General features: G+C 42.5%; 1 protein-coding gene across 2 annotated transcripts; it reads left to right on the plus strand.

Annotated features, from left to right (window-relative positions):
- Positions 1 to 804: 804 nt before the first annotated feature.
- SELL (selectin L) lies at positions 805 to 22,767 on the plus strand. Of its 2 annotated transcripts, XM_047077029.1 has the most exons (9): positions 805 to 946; positions 1,798 to 1,879; positions 4,324 to 4,710; positions 5,881 to 5,988; positions 10,226 to 10,411; positions 11,599 to 11,784; positions 13,348 to 13,476; positions 17,412 to 17,430; positions 21,989 to 22,767. In XM_047077029.1, exons 1-9 carry the CDS (start codon positions 932 to 934, stop codon positions 22,005 to 22,007), a joined length of 1,131 nt encoding a protein of 376 aa, XP_046932985.1. In that variant the 5' UTR covers positions 805 to 931; the 3' UTR covers positions 22,008 to 22,767. The 2 variants fall into 2 exon arrangements, with proteins under 2 accessions (XP_046932985.1, XP_046932986.1); XM_047077030.1 differs by lacking the exon at positions 10,226 to 10,411.
- The last annotated feature ends 1,092 nt before the right edge of the window (positions 22,768 to 23,859 follow it).

Here is a 23,859-nt window from a genome sequence, read left to right on the forward strand (position 1 = left end):
TTGCTCTCTTTAGAGCTTAACTTTAGGAGGTGCCATTAATGAGGACTTCCACTAGGGGGCGAGCAAGGAAAGAGGGAGAAGGAACTAGACGTCAACCTGTCAGGTGAGCAGAAGTTGAACAGACATCGTAAAAGGGAAGAAAAAATAAGAAAAAAAAACCAGAGAGGGAGGCAAACCATAAGAGACTCTTAAGTACAGAGAACAAACTGAGGGTTGCTGGAAGGGAGGTGGATGGGGGATGGGCTAAATGGGTGATGGGCATTAAGGATGAGCACTGGGTGTCATAATTTAGAGGTGAATCACTGGGTTCTTCTACTCCTGAAGCCAAGACTACACTGTATGCTAACTAACTTGAATTTGAACTTGAACAAATTTGGTCCGAAATGCTGTTTTAATTGCGTGATGTTTTCAATTATCTGGGGCCCTTTACATGGACGGCCAAGAGTTAAGTGCAATATTTATTCAAAAAGAGAAGAGAGAGAGATGGGGGGGTGGGGAGGAGAGAAAGGAGGAGGAGGAGGGAAGGAGGGAGGGAGGAAAGGAAGATAAAAGGGAAGGATGGAGGGAGGGAAAAAGGGAAAGGAGGAAAGAAGGAAGGAAGGAAGGGAGAGGGGATGGAAGAAAAAATGGTAGGAGGGAAGGAGGAGAGAATCTATCAACAATGGTCAGCAGCTCTACTTTTCTCAGGGTATGAGAGAGGCCAGACTAGGAAAGGGGTGGGGAAAGAGGAGTGAGAAGAGTTGGGGGAAGGTAAGGGGAAGGGGAGGAGGAGGATGTGAGACTGAGTCAGGGAAATGAAAGAAAGCAAGCCTTTTTGGTGGCACTCCACGCAGCCTCCTGAAGCACAGCTCGCCCAGCCCAGCCGTGGGCAAGGACCCAGACGTCCTGGTGCTGAGTTGAGAGGCTGGAGTCCGGAAGAACTAAAGAAGGGATGAGCAAAGCCAAGGTGAGCTTTTCAGCCTCAGAGATTTCCAGATGCTCAGAGAGAAACCCTTGGGACTGCAGGGGCAGAGTTCATTTTTGGTTCTCACAAAGCCAAGAATTAAAAATCCTGAGTTAAAGAGTGCTCCCAGAATTTTTCTTCTCAGATGTGCTGATTTCTCCTCATTGACTCGTTTCTGGTGAGAGTCTTGAGGAAGTACTCTCTTGTTGAAATGAGCACTTTTGCAGCTAAACACTGGGGCTACCTGAGAAGTGATATAGTTCAGAAGATACAGTTTTAAGGTGTGCAGAACATTTGTGGTTTGGGTTGTGCAAAATGTATTTCTTTTTTACTTGAAAGAAAATGAATTGCTTTTCTTTATTGGTGTCTGGCTATCTAATTCTTTTAAGTATTCGAAGCAGTGAATCATTATAATCCAGTGTAAGATTTTAACATTTAAATCTCAAACATCAATAGTTCATGAAGCATCCAAAAACACTTTAAAAAATATACATATGCAATATCAAATAGTTTCATCTAATAGCTCAGCAGAAGGGAAGTAGAAAAATTACTTAAATGTAGAAAAAAAATCAGAGTTGTAACAATCAGCAACCTGAGGCTAAAACATGAAAAGAAAGAAAGAAAGGAAGAAAGAAAGAAAGAAAGAAAGAAAGAAAGAAAGAACGAACTCTGAGTCAGTTTTGAAGCAAATTTAATGCTACCTTTTCATGCTCATCTAAGAAACCTCTTACTTCAGGCAAGGTTAGTAAGAATATGTATTTTATTTTGAACTTTAAGAGAGTCGTAGCCATCTCCTCAAGGTGCTATAAACTTGGGAGTTAAGAATATAAATCTAACTATAATTTTCTTTGCAGGTATTTCCATGGAAATGTCAGAGAGCTCAGAGGGACTCATGGAATGTCTTCAGGTTGTGGGTCTGGACAGTGCTCTGTTGTGGTACGTTACGGTATTGATATATTGCTAAGCCCTTTTTCACTCACGTTTATTTTTCTTAAATATCCACTGGGAGCACACAGTCACAGGGAAGATGATTAGGTAGATAGCTGTTAATTCTATCCTTCTGTGAACATCTTTTCCTTCCTGTCACCTTTAGTGACAGCCCAGAAACCTAAACCTGCCACACCCTTGTTGCAGGGTCCAAATCCTAATAATACCACTGAAGTCTTAATTATGAAGAAATAAAGCCAATTAAGAAATATCTGATGGCGCTTGCAATCTGTACCAAATATTTATTTTTGTAATTTTTTTCTTACATTTATTTATTTTTGAGAGACAGGGAGAGACAGAGCGTGAACAGGGGAGGGGCAGAGAGAGAGAGAGACACAGAATCTGAAGCAGGCTCGGCTCCAGGCTCTGAGCTGTCAGCACAGAGCCCGACGCGGGGCTTGAACCCACGAACCGTGAGATCATGACCTGAGCCGAACGAAGTTGGACGCCTAACCGACTGAGCCACCCAGGCGCCCCAATCTGTGCAAATATTTAGCACGGTACTTCCTATTTTTATCAGTAGTTTAGTGTACATCAGTGTCATTTCTACAACTAAAGGGTGAGCTCCTTAAGGTCAGGCGCCCCCCCCCCACTTCTTTTTTTTATTCTTCTCCCATTGGTGTGACAAGTTTTATGTCTGATTCTTGAAGACTCTCCAGCAATTGTTTTGAGCTTTCCCATTCCTAAGTAAGCTAATGTCTTCTTACCCCCTAGCTTGGATTTTCAGCTCTGGCCAAACAAATGTGCTTTCCTCTGTCCCTCACACATTCTTTACACCATGTCTGCCTCATGTCACCTGCAAAGCTAGTGCTCATTTCATTCAACAAACATTTTCTGAGTCCCTGCAACGTAGCAGGCACTGTTCTAGCACTGAGGAGACCCCCCGAACAAAACGATTTCTTCTCCTGCGAACATATATTCTGGTAGAATGCTCCTTCAAAACTCCACTCCAAATGTTTATTTTATTACACTATTTACTCATTAATCATATCTGGGTTTTTTTTTCAGTTCTCTGTTCATTTCTGATATGTTTAATTTGATCAAGATTAATTATGTTTTCTTTGCATCTGCTCAGGAGGAATCCTTAGGAGACTGTAAAAATTGGATCCATGTTCTCTTTGATATTTCTCTATGGTTTTTGCCCTACACAGTGGAAACGCAGTAGATGTTTATGGCTGTGAAAATATTTACCGTAACGGTAGAACAGTGTTTCGCATAGATCATACCGTGCTTAGAATGGCATATGCTAACACGAAGTCATTGTGTGTTTCTGGGGTTTTTTTGGTTTTTGGTTTTTGGTTTCTTCTTTTTTTTTTTTTTAAGTAGGCTCCCCACCCAGTGTGGAGCGCAGTTCAGGGCTTGAACTCATGACCCTGAGATTAAGACCTGAGCTGAGATCAAGAATCGGATGCTTAACTGACTGAGCCACCCAGGCACCTCTTGGTTTTGTTTCTTTAAAGTCCTCAGATTCGGGGGCGCCTGGGTGGCGCAGTCGGTTACGCGTCCGACTTCGGCCAGGTCACGATCTCGCGGTCCGTGAGTTCGAGCCCCGCGTCGGGCTCTGGGCTGATGGCTCAGAGCCTGGAGCCTGTTTCCGATTCTGTGTCTCCCTCTCTCTCTGCCCCTCCCCCGTTCATGCTCTGTCTCTCTCTGTCCCAAAAATAAATAAAAAACGTTGAAAAAAAAATTTTAAGTCCTCAGATTCGAAGCACCCATATGGTCACTAGACACGCTGGGTATCTTTGTGCGCAGAACACGATCTAAATCAATTTCATAATCCTGCATCATTTGGTTTTGTAAATTATTCTTTTTTAAAAAAACCAAAAAACATAGTTACATATATAAGGCTTGGGCTATGTATTAAGGCTTTCCCAGAAGCAGCTCTTCCTGTGGTAAAAGATTATCTTTTTGAGATGAAGAGATAACTAAAAGTATGTTGTTATTCCTGTCCTTATTTTCTTCTCTAGTAGAAACATAAATATTGGCTTCTAAGAAATTATCCCAGGATAAAAAAGTAGATAGTGAATCTTCTGCATATAATTAATAGAAATAGAAAAGGAAAGAAGAATTTCTAAAATACATTGGTTGAATTTCACTTGGAAGAATTTTGAGAAAAAAATTATGAAAATAAATCTAGGAAGCCACCAGATTTATCTAAAACAGAGCGATGCACAAAAAGTATTGAATGTTACCATGAAAAGTAAATAGAAACCAAAGGTCTAGGTTCTACCTCAAATCTGCAAATGACCGATTCTATGACCCTGAGAAGGTAACCCATATACCCTTGAGGTCTCGGTTTCTTCACGTCTAAGTGGCGGGCCCAGCATGGATTCGTTCTAGATTCTTTCCAGCCATGACTGTGAGCCCGCATAGTTCGCATTGATGTCTTTCAGATTTCCTTGCACATCACGGGACCGACTGCTGGACTTACCACTATTCTGAAACACCCATGAACTGGGCAAGGGCTAGAAAGTTCTGCCAAGAAAATTACACAGATTTAGTTGCCATCCAGAACAAGGGGGAGATTGAATACCTGGAGCAGACGCTTCCCTTCAGCCGCTATTACTACTGGATAGGAATCCGGAAGGTAGGGGGAACGTGGACTTGGGTGGGAACCAACAAGTCTCTTACCAAAGAAGCGGAGAACTGGGGACGTGGAGAGCCGAACAACAGGAAGTCCAAAGAAGACTGTGTGGAGATTTACATCAAGAGGGCCAAAGACGCGGGAAAATGGAATGATGATTCCTGCCACAAGCAGAAGAGAGCCCTCTGTTACACAGGTGGGCGGCGGCCAGAGGGGGGAGAGTGGTGGCGTGGATCCCAGGGGTCGTGGGGGGGGTTAGGGAAGAAAGCAGTTTCTGGTACCTTTGGACGTAAACCCAGTTCTCGAAAAAAACAAAAATAAAAATAGAATAAAAGCATGTCACTCCTGTGCACGTTTGGTGTGGGAGGCTGGGTCCAACGCCCAGAAGTGACATCTTTAAATCAGTCTGCATCAATATGACAAATGCATGTGAGAAGTGAGGCAGGGGAAGCGGATACAGAGATGTGGGTCTGGCCAAGAGCTCAGGCTCACACGCCCCCTCATTTCCTCCCTGCTTATGGTGGGGGGCTTTATGCTCATGTTTTGTGCTTGGCCTCATCTCCCATAATTCTATATAATGAAATACTGCCGTGTTTTGTTATCTGTGGAGGATGAAAATTTGTTTTCAGTTCCCAAACGGTATTTTTCCAAGTCATATTTCATCAGTGAAACATAGTTAATTTGATCTCTTGTACATTGGGTTCTCTACTGACCTAACAAGTTCGAACTTCTTAATCTTTCTATAGTACTTTCTTTTTTTTTAATTTTTTTTTCAACGTTTTTTATTTATTTTTGGGACAGAGAGAGACAGAGCATGAACGGGGGAGGGGCAGAGAGAGAGGGAGACACAGAATCGGAAACAGGCTCCAGGCTCCGAGCCATCAGCCCAGAGCCTGACGCGGGGCTCGAACTCATGGACCGTGAGATCGTGACCTGGCTGAAGTCGGACGCGTAACCGACTGCGCCACCCAGGCGCCCCTATAGTACTTTCTAAAAAGAGAGGGATTGTCAAATATACTGCAGAAATGGTTGGGGATAGGCCATCACTTAATGTACTTATGACATTTAAAACAAAATAATTCCAAGAGTTCAAAGTACATCAGTGAGTTTCCCCAGAATGTTAGAGAATGTTGGTGTCGGTAAATTCATTCTAAGTATATGTCTGTGGCTATATGGCCAGTATATGACATAAATAGAAAAATCCTGACCTATCTTTTGGTGCAAAAATGCTATGAATGTACAAATAAACCTTTCCTGCTTATTAAAGTAGTCTCAGCCAAAAGAGTTATCTGTATCCAAAGAAATGACTCTGAGTACTAAGAAGTAATCATGTTCAAATCATTTATTTCATCCCCCACCTTTAAAGCTTCTTGTCAGCCCTCATCATGCAGCAACCATGGAGAATGTGTGGAAACCATCAATAATTATACCTGCAACTGTGATGTTGGGTACTACGGGCCCCAGTGTCAATTTGGTAAGCCCCTTTTCTGTCTTTGTTTCTTTCTGTGTAAACTTACAGGGGTTATTGTAGCCTATAGAAGTCGATAGGGACAAAACAGTACTAGCCATTCTGAGAAATGAGAAGTTTTTATCAGAAGGATAAGCTTGCACAATGTTGTTGCCTTTCCTGAAAGATTTCATAAGTCAGCATGAAGTTTCAATTCACTTCTTAGCAAGTCTTTTTTCAGTGCCACAGACAATACAGAGTTGGGAAAAAAGCTTTAAGGATGATGATAATGAATCAAGCATGATAGATTCCTGTTCTTAGGGAACCCAAATCCAGCAAATTGGTTGGACTCATTAGAACCGGAAGTCTGAAAGAAACATTGCCATTTATTGTTGGGAGGGTGAGTTACCCATTAGGGAATCTAGCTTTTGTATGTAAGCCTCAAAGTCATGACAGGGCATGGCTGAAAAGAAAAGTCCATGGGCTGCCTGGGTGGCTCAGTCGGTTGAGTATCCGACTTAAGCTTGGGTCATGATCTCACGGTTCATGGGTTTGAGCCCCGCATCGGGCTCTGTGCTGACAGCTCGGAGCCTGCTTCGGATTCTGTCTCCCTCTCTCTCTGCCCCTCCCCTGCTCATGCTCTCTCTCTCAAAAATAAAATAAACATTAAAAAAAAGAGGGGCGCCTGGGTGGCGCAGTCGGTTAAGCGTCCGACTTCAGCCAGGTCACGATCTCGCGGTCCGTGAGTTCGAGCCCCGCGTCGGGCTCTGGGCTGATGGCTCAGAGCCTGGAGCCTGCTTCCGATTCTGTGTCTCCCTCTCTCTCTGCGCCTCCCCCGTTCATGCTCTGTCTCTCTCTGTCCCAAAAATAAATAAACGTTGAAAAAAAAAAAGAAAGAAAAAAGAGAAGTTCACATAATGATACACAATATAGGTCAGAGACATATAGTAATAAATCCAACACGTTTGTTTGGGCTGTGTATTTTGGGGGATACAATGACAAATCTATTATAGATTCTGTCCATGAAGGATTTGCAATTAGCTAGTGGAAATTATATATGCTTATAACTTATTTTGATGGAAAGCAAGGTATAAGCTGGAAAATTAACTGCCTAATGAAAGAATATGGCCTTTATTGGATAATGGGAACCCACTTAGTATCTTGACACCTGCATTTGGGACAATTTTCCTAGAAGCAATGCATAATACGGATTGGAGAACCAAAAAAAAGAAGATGGAGGGGCACCTGGGTGGCTCAGTCGGTGAAGCGTCTGACTTCGACTCAGGTCATGATCTCATGGTTTGTGAGCTCGAGCCCCGGGTTGGGCTCTGTACTGACAGCTCAGAGTCTGGAGCCTGCTTCGGATTCCGTGTCTCCTTCTCTCTCTGCCCCTCCCCCATTGTGCTCTGTCTCTCAAAAATAAATAAATGTAAGAAAAAATTTAAAAGAAAGAATATGGAGAGAATCAGTAGGAGTCTATTGAAATCATTCAGCGTCACGGTGGTAGAAACAGAAAGGAAAGAGTACGTAGACTCAAAGTCAAGGAGTCTTTGACCCAGTCAGCTCACTACTGAAAGAAGCATCAAATCATTTCGTTGTTATTGGTTGAGTTTCAAAACTATGGTTGAAGTATCTGGTGCACAGGATAGAAATTAGAAGAAGAGAAAAGCAATGTTTGTAAAGAATAAAGAATTAAAGCCAAAATAAATTTAAGTGTCAACCAACTGGTGACAGTCTAACTCATTTCACTTAATTCCTACCCAGTACTTTCCTTCACACCACTCCTGAAGTTTCTTTTTTATTATTTCTTTATTGATACTTAATATTTTAGTATTTTATTTTATTTTATTTTATTTTATTTTATTTTAGAAGAAGAGTGCACATAAGTCCCCCACTCATGTGCACTCTTTTTCTAAAATAAAATAAAATAAAGGCAAAGAGTAAGGGAGGTAGGGCAAAATAAAGGGCAAAGAGTAGGAGAGGGAGAGAGAAACAGAGACAGAGACAGAGACAGAGACAGAGAGAGAATCCCAAGTAGGCTCCACACTCAGTGCAGAGCCCGATGTTTGGCTTGATCCTATGACCCTGGGATCATGACTTGAGCTGAAATCAAGAGTCAGACATTCAATCAACTGAGCCACCCAGGCGCCCCTGATCTTTAACTTTTTAATTCTTATAACATTGGCATGCCCATTTCACTCCTTTTTGAACATTTTACTCTTTTTTCTGTCTTAGCTTTCATCCTCTCACTCTTTTCTGGTCTTCTTTCTACCTATAATCATTTCTCCTTGGGTTTCTTCATAGGTTTCTTACCAACTTCTGTGGACTCACAGATTCATGTGAGCTTTGGACTGACAAATCCATTTCCAGCCCCGAACTCCAAATATGCTAAGCGTATCTTTTGGGGTGCCCAAAGGACTGTAAAATCAATCATCCCAGCCAGCTTTCTTTTTTTTGTATTTCTTATCTCAGTATGAGGCACCACCATTTATATGGGTGCTCTGGTATGAAATTCTTACACCTCCCCTTACTTTTATGCAAAGTAACACACTATTCATTTTAACAACTTACTGTTTCTCTCATTTGCTTCCCATTTGTCAGTTCTGCTACTACTGCCCTCATTCCTTCTAGACTATTGGATTCATTTCTTAGGCGAGTTCCACAGCTTTAAATTAGCTCCCCTTAAATATACTATTCATGCTACAGGCAGGCTGATCAATGAAAAACAATCAAACAAATACCACACGTATATCCAGCCTTCAATTTCTACCTATCATTTGTCCTATAGGATGAAATCGAAACTCCTCAAGGCATAGAGAAATGCTTGATATACGGTAGGAACTCATTAAATCAAAGAGAAAAGATAAAAGCATTTTTTCTTAGCTTCTACCTTTCTTTCTAATCTCATCTCACATATTCCCTTCCTCCTCCTTCCTCTGTGTAACAACAGAGTGCTCGTAGTTCTCCACCCTTTTCATATGTGCTTTGTATTTCATTGACTTGCTCGTGGCTTTCTCTCTCATTTTGCACATGGCTAACAGACCTGTTCATCTTTAAGACATAGTTCAGGGATTGATATTTTTTTTTTCCAGAAAGCTTTCTTTGGACCCTAAGATAGGCTAAGTACCCCTGTTCCATGTTCCAGTAGGTCCGCATATTTCTTTCTTGTTTATCCCGCATTTGTTGAAGTCATCTATTTGCTTGTCTGTATCCCCTGGTAGACGAGCAGCAGCTTGAGGTCAGTAAGTATTGTTTACAATTTAATATGTCAGATTGAGACTATGCCTGAAGTATATAAAGCACTTGCTTGTAGTCATGAATAGAATTGGAGAACATAATTTAATTTGGACTTGTACTGTATATGGAAAATATAAAAATTCTTCCAGTTCCTAAAGTCCTTTCTTCGTTGAAATCTCAAAAGCAAGGTCACCACAATGGCTCAAATTGGATAAAGAATAGGACACAAGAGTTGAAATATTTGCTCAAATGGCATGGTGGGGCCTAAAAATGTGAAGACTCATTTCCAAGGCTCAATTCAATCTCCTATGCCACCAGTCAGAGCAGGGAAATAGATACAGTTTCTGGAGAGGGCTGTCAAAATCAGAAGAACTGAAGGTCTGGAGCCGAGCTGGAGAGGGTAAAAACAGGATCAAGGCCAAGATGCTTCCTAAAGCTTCCCCACACTTTTCCCACACCTCCTGCTCCCAGCACTCTACTCTACCTAGGAGTTCTGATGTCACAATTATTTCCAAATCAAGCTGGTCATTCCCACTTAAACCTATCTAGGTTTAATAAGTCTCTCCTCAGGAGCACTTGAGTGGCTCAGTCAGTTAAGCATCTGACTCTTGGTTTCAGCTCAGGTTATGATCTCGCTGTTCATGAGATCGAGCCCCACGATTCTCTCTCTTCTCTCTCTCTCTGCTCCTCCCCTGTTCTCATTCTCAAAATAAATAAACACAAACAATTATCTTCTCAGATAATGCCAACAATAAGAAGAAGACCAGCTGATGTTTAATTAGGACTTCCTATGAGCCAAGTTCACTTCTAAGTCCTTGACTTACATTAGATCATTTATTCTCCACACCAACTCTAGGAAGTTATTACAATTACCATGACTCCTCTTTCATAGATGAAGAGACTGAAGCTGGAAGGATTAGCTCACTTTGTGCAAAGGCATTTGGTGACCAAGTGCCAAAGCTAGGATTCAAACCCAGACACCAGGTGCTCTCCACACTAGCCAGTACTGTTTTTTTTCTTACTGCAGTGGTTCAGTGTGAGCCTCTGGAGGCCCCTGATCTGGGTACCATGGACTGTAGTCACCCTGTGGGAACCTTCAGCTTCAGCTCTCAGTGTACCTTCAACTGCTCTAAGGGCACAGACCTCATTGGGGTTGAGGAAACCACTTGTGGACCTTTTGGAAACTGGTCATCTCTAGAACCAACCTGTCAAAGTAAGTAAGTCTTCAGACTAGAGGCTCTGTCATGGCCGACTTGGGTTAACTGAGAAAATGCAGCAGAGACTTGTAAGGAGTCTCTGTCCTTTTGGGAACATAATTTAATCTAACTTAGATCATACTATGATGCTTTTGAAAGGGATTATTGTTACTCAAATCAAAAAGAAAAACCACAAATAAAAAACAACAACCAAATACCTCTGAAACCATCTCGTGATACATACATAATTTTCAGTAATATGCGGCGTGATTATAGTGTACTTTTTACTTTAGTTTTCTCATCGTCATGGCACACATAGTCCAGATGAAACTCAGTTAAATGTTGATTGTTCTCTCCCCTCAGTAACACCTATTTTATGTGGTGTCTTACCTAACACCAACCAATTTCCTTCTCAGGGTGTAGAATTTTTTTGATTGTTTTATTTGGTTTATTCTTGAAATCATTTTTTACTTTTCATCTTCTATAAACTCTCAGGGGAATAACAACTGCTGTGAAAAACAAAAACACAGTCTCTTGATCTTTTTTTTCATTTGAAATATGGTGGGTTTTTTCTTCTTAGCTGTTAAAAAGACTATCCCTGTACAGGAGAAAACTGGTGGCATCTGAGCTTGTGAAATTCTGGTTACGTTTTCTACATTTATGCATCTGACGCACTAATTTTAAGTGGTTTAATTCTAAAAAAAACTATCAAAGTCATACTGAAATCATTGAATTAAATTGTCAAACCTGCTGAATTTTACAAGAGTTGAGTGAGTTGCTTCAGAGAATTGGGGTGTTTTTCAACACTGCTTGCTTTAGATCAAGTGAAAGGGTGGGAATTCTCTACATTCACTGAGGATACTCCATAAGCACTCTTGAGGCCAAGGCCATGTAGTACTTCCAGGAAGTGTTGGAGAGCTACCAGGACTGGAGCAGCAACATGGAGCAGTCAACTCTCCCCTCCTTTCCCCACCTCCCCACCCGCAAGGGTTTTCAGTGCTCCTGGCTTCACCTCTGATATACAATCTCCATCATTCTCAAGAGTATAAAATCTGGAAACATTATCAGAACTAATTTTTAGAATTTAGAAATGTCTAGATTCAATTGGGTGGTTCCACAGTTGAGTGGAGCAGCTTTGGCTAAAAACCTTTGGTGAAAAGAGGGCCTCTACTCAGAAATATTGCTTTTTTCTTTTTCATGGAAGGGATTTCCTGTAAGCCTCTAATGGCACCCGATCTGGGAACCATGGACTGTAGTCACCCCCTGGCCAACTTCAGCTTTACGTCCACATGTACCTTCAACTGCTTGGAAGGAACTGAGTTAATCGGGGAGAGAAAAATTATTTGTGGACCATCGGGAATCTGGTCAAGCCCTAGTCCAATATGCCAAAGTGAGTAAGTTTGCCCCGATGTGTTGACAACTTAAAGAAGGAGCTGCTGGATGGGAAGATGGTGGGGAAAGATAGATTAAACTTTAAAGTTTTCATTTTGCTACATGTATATGGCTTAAAAACAAATTTGTTCACATTAATTTACTATAAAATCCTTGGCTCTTCTTGCCTCTTCCTTCGATGACTGTCATTTCTGTTTTCAGCCAATTTTTAACTCATCATATCTCAACTCTTAACATCTAAATGCGCTGTCTCTGACTTACTTCTTTTATTTTCTGACTTCTTATGCATTCTTCCATTCCACTAAAATCTCACTTCTGTTAGTCCATTAAAACGTTTCTACAAAAGTCCCCAGTGACCACCTAATTCCCCAAATAGTGTATACTTACCAATTATTACTAAGCCGATGCCTCCCTCATCTGTGTATGAGGACTGTCTTCCTCATTTCCATACACTCTCCACTTGACACAGTGCCTGTGCTAAATAAGTTGCTAAATAAATGCACATTAAATTAGCTTATGAATGAATAGCTACTCATGTCTGCCCCTGAGATCATCTCTACCAGTGGAAAAGTTTTTAAGTGGTAGGATCAGTAGAAACTACCAGAGAAGCTGATCTCTGTATGGCCCAGGGCCAGGGAGTGTGGGAGGGAACTGGGGAGGAGGCATGGGATCTGTAGGGGAGGATTGTGTATCAGGCTTATGGGACATTTCCTTTTAAGGCTGGGCCAGTGTCCATTTCCTCATCCTCATGGAGCCTGTAGACGCCCTCTCTTTGGATCATCTGGGAACTTGAGCCTTTTTCCTATGATATATTTGGGTGTGGGGGTGGAAGCACCTTGAAAGGGTTTGCCAAAGTAACACAAAGAATGGGGGACACAAACCCTATGCTAACGTGCAAAAATAAGTTTCTTTAATTGGTGGTATCGGAAGGTAGACTTTCGTATTGGTATTTTTTCAATAAAAGTTACCAAACGTTCACTCTTACAAGAGGGTTCAGGTGGATCCATTTACTTATTTGTGAAGGAAGTGGGACTATGTAGTAGGACAACATCATTCGAAAGACAGTTCAGCGTAGGTCCTCAGCATGTAAACAGCAAGTACATATGTTGGCCCAACTGCTTCAAAGGGAAAGCATTAATAGGTTCCCTTGACTGTTAGGTCACCTGGTTAAGATGACCGGCTGTTATTTTTCCTGAAGTCATATTCTATGTTTTAGGTCTTCTCTGTGCAGCAGAGTCCCAACTGTTGAACAAGACCATGGAGATAAATACGATGGTGACCCCTTACTCAGATTTTTAGGTACTTCTTCCAGGAGTTCTGTGAATCGCAAATCTAGGGATTAAGAATTTTATAGGCACTGGGCTAGAGAAACTTGTCCTGTCTTTGCCTCTGCTGCGGAGTCATCATGGCCCTTCCCATGCCAGTTTCCCCATCCATCAACTGGCATCAAATGGCCTGTTACCGGGAGACATAAGGAGGAACAAAAGCTAAGGCCGTGAGATGGCACGAAGGATATAATGCTGCGGCCTCATGCTATGTGCCTTACTGATCTCTCTTTCAGAAGTGGACCAGAGTTTCTCAATGATTAAAGAGGGTAACTATAACCCTCTCTTCATTCCGGTGGCAGTCATGGTTACTGCTTTTTCTGGGTTGGCATTTATCATTTGGCTGGCAAGAAGATTAAAGAAAGGTATGTGAGTTTGCCTTCATACGAAAATAATACGACTCAAAGTGGATAAAAATAGGGGTGCCTCAGTCGGTTAAGCATCCAACTTTGGCTCAGGTCATGATCTCGCTCACGGTTTGTGAGTTCCAGCCCTCCGTGGGGCTCTGTGCTGACAGCTCAGAGCCTGGAGTCTGCTTTTGATTCTGTGTCTCCCTCTCTCTCTCTCTGCCCCTCCCCTGCTCATGCTCTGTCTCTCTCTGTTTTTCTCAAAAATAAATAAACACTGAAAAAATAATTAGAAACAAAAGCAAAGTGGATAAAAGTATAGAAACCCACAGGAAATTAAGATTGCTAGATTGAACTGAAGCAGGATACCAAGTTCTGTGTTCTATAGACATCATTGCTGGGGATGTGGGAAACGGCCCCTACACCCTTTCATTAAAACAAGGTGGCTGATTTGTGCTTTTCATCTGACAAACCTTTTAAAAATGCCTACTGTCTTCAAGGCACCTCACTAGTGCACTAATAGACAAGTGAGACATTTTAATGGTTCTTTGCTCTTATTTAGTTCTGAAAAATGGATGCATAATCTCTATCCCCTTAGGAGCCAGCATGCCTTTGATCTCAGTGCTACAGTTCCACTAGAAAATGAATCTAAGGTCCAATGAGGTTTTTAAGGCACTATTCTCCAAAACCTGAGCCATGTGCCTGTCTGGCTTCTGACATGTGGGAATTGCATTGTCCCTGGTTTTCTCCCCAGTGTGTATTCACTGAGGTCACAGCTCTAAATAAATGCACTGTGTATTCGTGCTTCCCTTCGCTCTGGCCTAGAGAAGAAAAGGGTATAAGAAGAGCTGTTTGAGAAGCTAATACCTGGAACAATACATGGGACGCCATCAGGGAAAAACAACCGTGTTATTCCCCTCACCTCCCTCCTGAGGATGTCTAAACCTTAGAGTGGGACTAGCCTCCTGGTTACAGATCCAGTCTGTGGTAGGTCCTGGGTGTGCACTGCCACATTTGTCCAAATTCGCCTGGCAGAAACATTGAAGTCTATGAAATTCATGGACATTAAGCAGCTTTTAAGACATCCCTGCTTTAAGTTCAGAGGCCATCAGTGATCTCAAAACAACTGCTAACCAAATGCTCGGTGTTGCATTTCTCCGGAGTCAGTTGACTGACATTTTAATTTTACTTCCATCAATTAATTAGTATGGAGTCTCTTCAACGAACATGGTATATAAAGGCTGCCCCTCACCCATCCCCACTGCCAATTGTAGGAGTAGAATCTACCAATCCCTAATGGTCTTCTACTATCTTTGGAATCTTTCATTCCAAATTTAAGAATCGGGATACTAGGTTAGTTTTATAACCAACCCAGAAAGACCATGGAAGCGGTCACTGTTGATGTGCAAGAACTTCATTATTAGCAGTTTAAAACGTCTTTGCCCCTGTTGTTGGAAATTCTGCTAAGATTGGATCCCATCATTTTATAATATGAGACTAAGTACTTAAGTATTCCACTAAGGGAAGAATGAGATTTTTCTCCCACCATTGATTATCCTTTCCACTGAGACTTCAAAATCTGACCCCAGTCATCCCTTTTTCCCTCCTGCCTTGGGTGATGGTGACAGAACTGAGGGGTAGAGAATGCAGTGCGCATTTATACGCTGGCCTCTGGGATAGGAGGCTGGTATCTAAATAACCTTTGAGGATTTGGGGCTGTGAGTCACCTTAATAAGGACGATATCCCCAAATTCCAAAGTCTCTTAATAAATTTTCATAGAGAGGGCACCTGGCTGGCTCCGTCAGTTAAGTTTCTGACTCTTGATTTCGGTTCACATCATGATCTCATGGTTTGTGGGATCGAGCTCTGCATCGGACTCTGTAATGGCAGCATGGAGCCTGCTTGGGATTCTCTCTCTCTCGCCTCTCTCTGCCTCCCCCCACCTTCTGAAAATAAATGAAAACAAAACTTAAAGAAATGTTAGTAGAATCAAAAGAATAGAATGCATTCACTTGTATTTAACGGCAGGGTGTGGGGTGGGGGTTAGCTGGCTAAGGTGGTTCTATAAGCAGTGGTGAGAAAAGCAATGGGGTTGTTTTTAAATTTTTTACCTTGGAGTCATTTCTGTACAAGATCTCAAACTGATAACTTGAAAACTACATGCCCCTACTGTGGGAATAAGTGTGGGGCAAACAGGAAACAGATAACGGGCAGTTAGGCTAGGTACATTCATGCCAGCAAAGAGAACAGAAGCCCCAGAAAGAGCACTGACTTTGTAGGAAAGCCAGGGTATCTTTAATGTAGCATTTCAATGGTCTTCATTTGTGGAACATCTTCTGATATTTCCGACTTCCAAGTGGCTCTGTCTTCCAAAGATTTTAGTTGTAAGTTAGTTCTTTGAAACATGAAGAATGTTTTTCCTATAGAAACAGTGTTAAGAGTGATGGGTAGGTTCCCGGGCTAACCCCTCAGAGCTTTTCTAACCATGTAGCTGACACATTTACAAGAAAAAAAAGTTAAGAACAGTAAGTCCACATGTATGTAGCAGTCATCAACTCTGAAAATTTCCTACGTGTTGTGTTTCAGGTTCAGTAAGCTGACAAAGGAGGACAGGTGAATATTTAGGACACAGTAGCTGAGGAAATGAGCAGAATCCTGACTCTTATCCTGTCCTCAGAACCTGTACTTTGGCCCCTGCCCTAGTTGTCTTGGTATCCAGATTTTAGCTCCTTTCTTCTGGAAGAGAAATAAATGCAGGCTCTAGAAATGTGTGCCCTCTGCATAGACTTATCTAGAAACACTCTGTTCCCCTAGATAATCATTCTCAGATGAGTCATCACCATTGGCTCTGTTAGAAAGAAAGAAAGAAAGAAAGAAAGAAAGAAAGAAAGAAAGAAATGACATAATGAATAATAAAACTGAAGCAGTGATTTTAGGCCAAATCTCCCAAATCCTGTTATCAGCAGGGGCCAGAATCAGAGATCAGACTCCCATTCACACAGGCCTCCTAACACCACTGGTCTTTGAGGCTCTATTTTTTTTTTTTCTCTTGGTTGGAAGAATTCCCCACCTGAACCAACAACCCACAGGGTTAGAACAGGGCACGAAACTGAACACATGCCCTTAGTTCCTTTTTCTTTGAAAAGAACTCTCAGTAAGAACACTCTTGCTCATGTATTGGTATGTGTTTTGTTGTTCCTAAAAGGAAAATATTAAGATAAACAAACAGCCTCTGAGGTTAATTCAGATTTCATTCTCCCTGCTCAAATGCATCCAGCCCATGTCATCAGCAGGCTGGATTTGGGAAGAAATGTTTAAAATGGTAAATTCTAACATTTGAAAGGTTTAAAAACAGTAATTGGGCACTGTCCACGTGCTAGGCCCTGGCCTAAATACTTTGAATACATTTTAGTTTATCAAATCAATGAGAGGGAGGTAATTACCATGCCCCTTTCACAGATGAAGGGACCGTGGCTTCAGAGGGTGAGTAGCTAATCAGAGGCACACTGCAGACAAGGTGGTGTGAGACGTAGGGACACATATTCTTACGATGCTACCAGCTAAGTCTGTTAGGGAGGAACCCGCAGGTGGGAGGAGATGGCGGGTGGGGAAGGGATAAACACGGGTATGGGGGTGTCGGAACTGACAGGCAGGCAAGTCAAGCTAGGCTGCTGTCTTTGTGATCAGCACCGAAGATGGAACAGAACCCTGAGAAGCATCTGTCCCAGTGGGTCTATTACGTCTGAGAATCTACCACTGTTTGAATTAGAACACTGAGCCAACATCTCAAATCCCCTTCTACACAGGCGGGGTCCACCCAACGAATGTATAATACATTTCAAAAGACAGTTTTGGGAGTGGGACTTGGCCTTCTCTCTTACTTACCAAGAAAAAAAAAAAAGAGAATTGTCTACATATGCTGATGCTGTTTTTCTGTTTCTTCTGTTTTTAGGTAAAAAGTCTCGGGAAAGGTAAGTTTCATCAGTGAGAAGTTTCCGCCTCTGTTGATCTTTTCTCTACCTTCCTTGAGATACTTCCTGTTAGAGCTAGATATCTTAACTCCTTAGTAACTATTTACATGGGGTCTCATTCAAATGAAATTTCCGTATAGAATGATAATCCACTAGCCTCCCTTAAAAGCTGTGTTTTTGAAGTCTGTGTGTGTGAGTCGTTTTGTTTTAGTGCCGGTGGATTGGAATGAATGAATGAACAAGTAGAGCCCTCTTGAGAAAGGGCAGTTATGTGAAGGGAGCTCTTTCTGATTGTCCCTGAAAAATTTTTAGAGGACTGGAAGCATTATGACAACTCTCTTCTTGTCCCAGTTGAATGTAAGGGCAATACCAAATATAGTATTCAGGAAACATTCAATTGGTCAAGGATTTATTGAGACATTAACGAGTCCCAGGCCCTGAGAAGGTATCATTCTAGACCCCAGGCCTTCAGTGCCTAGTACAAGAAGGTAAATGACTACTGCTCTGATTAGCACTGACCTTCAGAAATGTGGAAGAGGTGGGGAACATTGATTCTACCTGCGGCTTCCCCAAAAAGGCAATTCTTTTAGCTTGGTCTTAAACCTCAGATTTTTTTCAGCTGGAGGAAGAGACCGAGAAGAGATGCAAACATGTGAAAATGCAATGGTCCGTCTGGCAGAAGTGCAGAGGGCAAAACATTTCTTCAGTTTCTCAGATGTTTAGAGACTTGGAGAAGGAGAGTATAAGTAAGAAGAATGATGGGGATGGGGCTTTGGGGGCACACTGAGCACCCAGTTAGAAAACTGAGCTCCTTTAAAATGCTGGAAGAAGCGAGATGGTCCCTGAGAAGGTTGGTTGCTTGTTCAGACAACCACGCTACCAACCACAAATTGTTGTGAAGAAGTTCTTACGAGTTCAGTGAGCTGTAGCTCTGAGTGCAAAAGAGAAACTGGGGAGACATAAGACAACATGAGCCAGATCATAGACTAATTTATAAGCCATTTGAAGGAGTATGGACTTCATCCTGAAGTCTTTGGGGTAAAGCAGGAGAATGTCAGGCTAACATTTTCATCTTATGAGGATCACTCTGCAGACAGGGGAGTAGGGGGAGCCTGGAGGCAAAGAATTGTTTTGGAGGCATTTAAAGTTATTAAGTTAAAGCTGATGGTGCCTCTCTAGAGAAATGGCAGTGAGGTTGAGTTAGTTCATGCGGTAGAGGTGAAATCAACTGAATATGGTGATTAATTGGCTAAGAGAGAGAGAGAGAGAGAGAAGAATCAAAGAAGTCATCATGGTTCCGATCGGGGACTGGCAGATGGTTACTATTAATACAATACTCTTTACTGAAAAGGGAACACAAAAGAATGAGAGGTTTTGGAAGTGAAGGTCATGGGTTCAGTTGTGTCGGTGTTGAGCTTTGGGTGTCTGTGGCTCACCAGTTGAATGGTTCTATCTGTATCACAGGAGCCATCCAGGGGCCAGAGAGTGGATTTGGGGGTTCTCACGTCCCTTGAGGTTAGCTGCTATTTCGGGAGCAGGTACAGTCATCTGGGGAGAGTGAGGAGCAAGGAGCGGGAGAACAGAAGAGGACGTGGGAGAGAGGGCAGGAACAGGGGTAGCATCTATATCAAACAGGTCAGTGAAGGACAAGGAGATGGGGAGGGGTTGCCAGAGAGGCAGAAGGAAAATGAGGAGAGTCTGGGTCATGAATGCCAAGGAAAGAAGGAAACAGAAGTGGTTTCGAGTGACTTTGGGAGAACCAGTGAGTTCCCACTGGATGTAACAAGGGTATCTGCAGAGTCTGTTGTCAGGGTCGAGGTCACGGAGGAACTCTCGTGGCCAAGTGTCGAGGAATCAGCGGAGATGAGGAAGTTGAGGCAGAAAATGTAAGCCATCTCTTTTTAAAAAGCTTGGCTAGGAGATGAGATCCTTAGGAAGGTAACTGGATGAAGAAATCGGGTCAGTGGATGTCCTTTTATTCTATTTTATTTTAGTGCCCTATCTTCCATTCGACAGTGTAGATGGGGTCCTAGACCCTTCTCTGGGCTGGGCTCCTTATCTCTGTGGGCAGGAAATCCACAAGATGTAAAGATCTCTTTCATGCTCACACCCAGTTAGTGAAAGTCTTTTTTGGCACAATCCACCCCGAGCCGTTTTCTGGTCACAGGAACCACTTATTTTTTAATTGCCACTAGATGGAAGCAGATCAATTCAATTTTTTTAGAAAACCTTGGGGGACAGGAAGAGAGGCTGACAGGAAGAGTATTAGCATTAAGTGAATTACCACATTCGGCTAATTGCCGTACGAAGTTTAACGGCTCACTGATTTTGACAATGAATCAAACAGTAGTTTTTTCTTAAATACTCTTGTGTTGGAACAATGCTAAGCTTGACTGAGACACCAAGAGGAGTAAGTCCACGACCCTGACCTCAGGGAGATTATCATGTAGTTGGGTGGCGAAGACAGAAAAATAAAAAAATTATATATTTTCAGAAAAATACAAGGCAGAGTACAGTAATGACTGGCGAACTCTGTGTTAAAGGACTTTGTCAATATAGAAGAAGCTTGGTGATCACAGGAGATCTTATAAAGGAGGTTGACCCTGGTTGAAGAATGGATAGGGTTTGTGGGTATGGGGAGAAGCAGGGAGGACAGACTACAAGGAGATGATGGAAGCATGGTATGGCAGCAGGAATGTGACAGCATGTTCAGGTGCCAGCAGCTAGAAGTATCAAGAGCCAAGGGTGTACAGGACGTATAAACAGAAATTGGAAGGGAAGGCTGGCCCCATCGATCTAGGTCTTCAAATGCGTCGCTCGATGCCAGGACTAAGCAGAGAAGTATTATTTGCCCAGATGCCTTGCAACACCTCTCATTTATTGATCAAGGTGACTTTAATTCATCGAATTATAAAATTTCAGGTCTTGAAAGGATCTTCACGGGCGTGAGGTTCACTCCCTTTATAACGGAGCTAATGAATAACTTTCCTATGGGCCCTGAGAGAGTGACATAGCTAAAATAATTATAAACATTTATGAAACATTAACTCCATGTTTCACACCTCTCTGTGAGTTTTGCATGTTTGAAATCATTAAATATCGCCTGCCAGCTTGTAGGTGGGGGGAGGTGCTATTCATATCCTCATTTTACAGGTAAAGGAAGAGAGGCGAAGAGAAGTAAAATATCTAGCCTGGGGTCACTGAATAAATGACAAAGCTGAGATTTGTACCCAAGTGGATCCAAAGGTCCTGCTTTTAATCCTTACACTTCTAGAACTCAGGACTGTCGACTCCAATGATAAGAGTTCTAAGTCCCAGACACCTGCTTTCCGTAGTGATGTGATAATGATTTCACCCTGAAACCATGTGTAATGGCACCGAGGAAGGGTGGGATGGAAGAGGCAGAGTGTGTTTCTAGGACAAGCCAAAGGTAAAAATGAAAACCATCACATTAAACACTGAAGCTCTTTTTTGTTTTTTTGTTCGTTTGTTTGTTTTGTTTTTTTGTTTTTAAGCTCTGCAGCCAACTCTCATAGTCTTTTGTGTTCATTCTTATTAGGTCTTGGCTGGTGAATGACCAACTCCTGGGGCATTTGTGGTTTCAATTCTTGCCGGGTTATTTTCACTCTTCTGCAAACTGGTTCTGTTTACCACCTCATTTGGTTTCTAGTGTCTAAATTCTGCCTGGGTAAAAGCTACACCCAAGATACACAGGAAGATACGATGCCAACCTCAGTGGAGGGTATATGTGAAATTTTGTTTTCAGAAACATTTTTATCTCTGTATTGGCAAAAGCACGTTTGCAGCTGCTGAACTGTGGTTTACCCTGGCAGTTCATCATGACAGCAGAGTCTCGGAATCTGCTTCTCCCTTTGAAAGGTGCTATTAAGACATGCCCTATTTGGTTCCCTTTCCCCTACCCCTAGCCCCCTCCCCTCCAAGGATGAGACAACTGTGCCACACACACACACACACACACACACACACACAAAGTGTCATTTGTGTCATGAAACTAGATTTGTCACTGTCTCCCTAAATCACATCCCTCCAGAATCAAGCATTTAGAATTACCACCACACCTTTCATGAGTTTTGATTTTTCTCAAATTTCTCTTTCCTTTTGAGCATTGTCGTCCTCTACTGCTCACTGACTTCCATCGTCCAAAATCTATCCCAAATGCCCTTCGTACTCATTTGATCTAAAGACAAAGCCTGTGCCCCCAGAAATGTCTCCAAGTGTGGCCCACGGACCAGCGGCAGCAGGAGCAGGGATGATGCAGAATCCGGGGCACCGCCCGGATCTACCGAATAGGAATCTGCCTTTTAACACCACCTCTGGGCGGCAAGCAGCTGCAAGTGTGACAGGTGTTGCTTTAGGGTTTTCTTCTTCTTCCTTTGCCTGAGTGAACGTCCTGTGCTCGTCCAACTCACCTGAGAGGCATTTTCTTCACTCCTCTTCCGACTTTTACACCGAATATCGCCCTTTACTACGAACGCTGTTAAATTTTGCAATGTTTAAGGTCCTGGTTTTAATTTACATTCTCTTGTTTTCCATTCAGCGTGGACGATCCGTATTAAAGCACCCTCTGTAAATGAAAATTCTCGGGATCCTAACGCGTCACTGGATCCCCCAAATCCCTCCCTGAAAAGTTATCGCGCGGTGGTGTCTCCTGCCCTGAAGATGAATGTGTCGTCCTCAGTGCACCTGGAAAGATCTCTGAGGAACCGGCAGCAGTTTCTGCTCCCTTTGAGCCCCTCCCCCACCTCCTTGTGGTTTATATAGCGCCCTCTGTTACTCTGTTTTTCGTGGAGAAAGGAGATCACAGCAGGGGAGAAGATTGCTGGGGAATATAAAGATGCCCTATTTTGCTCTCTGTCTTGCACCTACAGGCTCGGTTTTGATGCAAATCACATTTTATCTCCAGTCTCCTGTAGGGGTCCATCTGTAGACATAAGTTCATCAAATTGATGTTGTCCTCGCTTTCCAACGGCAGCAAAGTAGTGGGGTTCTGCCCGGAACAGAAAAGGTCCTGCCACGTGCACGGTAGCCTCACCTCCTCTGTAAATGGAGGCCATCCTCTTTAACTGCCTCCGGCCTCCCCCACCTTCTTCGACCATCCCCTCTTCCCAGTTGGCTGGTTTCCACACATAGCATCTCATGGGCACCAAACGAAAAGAGAGAGGAGAGAGACAGCGAGACTGCACTGGTTTTTTGGGTTTTTGGCTTTTGGTTTTACTCATTAGATCCACCGAAACATCTTATACTCGGTGCCTTTTAAAAAATGACCACTATATTTTTATTAAAGAAACATCCCCAGAAACATCACCAGAAAGACTAGTCTTTCATACTAGTCTTGTCACAGCTAGTCCAAACCTGTGGCCTCCTGCTGCAAGATTAGTCTAGGTTTTGTGCTTAAATAGTCTTTTTTTTTTTTTAAACATACAGTTTTGTACTTAGTCTCTCTAAAGAAAATGTTACCACGGGGCGTCTGGGTGACACAGTAGGTTAAGTGACCAACTCTTGATATCAGCTCAGATCATGATCTTGTGTTCATGAGATCGAGCCCCGTGTAGGGCTCTGGGCTGCCGTCACAGAGCCTGCTTGGAATTCTCTCTCTTGCTCTCGCTTTGCTTCTCCTGTACTCTCTCTCTCTCTTGCTCCCAAAATAAATAAATAAACAAATAATAATAATAATAAATAAATAATGTTACATAATCTGTTATTTAGAAATTTTCCATGGTATGTTTTCTCCCAGTGAAATCCTTCCCTCCTTCAAGGCAGAAATTGTGTTACATCCCTGGACGGTCGAGCTTATTCCTTGACATTCAGTAAATGTGTGTTCACATAAGTCAGGAAGAGCTTATGGTGTAGGGTCGATATAAGCTGCAGAAAACCCTCTCTCCATGGCATGATGCTCATCTAAGGTCAAGGGCTAACTTCTCAGCAGAGACTAGGGGCCTGGTAAAACCTAGTTGGAAACACCTTTCTGCCCCATGGCCAATAGCGCTTTCATACAAATTTGTACACGCTATGAGAATGATTTTTTTGGTGCTGATTATATTTTCCTTTCTCGAGTCCATCTCAGACTCTGCTTTATAACATGGGCTGTTGCAAAAATTCCCCATGTTGTACGCTATAAATCCAGGCTATCCCATTCACATTCATGTAGTTTAAGATACATCCCCTCGAGTTGTACAGTGCCCATCCTGCACAGACTCACATGGCAGCCCTGATTGCAAGGTCTTTTTCGTCTAAGAGATCAGGATCAAAGAGCCCACATGGTGGTTACTTCCTGGGGATAAGATGTGCGTACGTTGAAAAACACAGTGCTTTATTTAAACCCTAAGGCTACGATGTGATCTTAGGAATTATCTCGTGCTATATCCTTAAACAAAGATTCATAGCATTCATAAGAAAATAAATAAGGGT

Source organism: Lynx rufus, unplaced genomic scaffold (genome assembly GCF_022079265.1).
Source record: "Lynx rufus isolate CCGP_SWC_20201006 ecotype Redwood Valley unplaced genomic scaffold, mLynRuf1.p SCAF_15, whole genome shotgun sequence".
NCBI lineage: Eukaryota > Metazoa > Chordata > Mammalia > Carnivora > Felidae > Lynx > Lynx rufus.

Bases quoted from the DNA above. Each gene is read 5' to 3' on its own strand.
- SELL (XM_047077029.1), top strand. The intron at 1,880-4,323 runs GTACGTTACGGT...GATGTCTTTCAG, and splicing joins CTGGACAGTGCTCTGTTGTG to ATTTCCTTGCACATCACGGG. The intron at 4,711-5,880 runs GTGGGCGGCGGC...CCACCTTTAAAG, and splicing joins GAGAGCCCTCTGTTACACAG to CTTCTTGTCAGCCCTCATCA.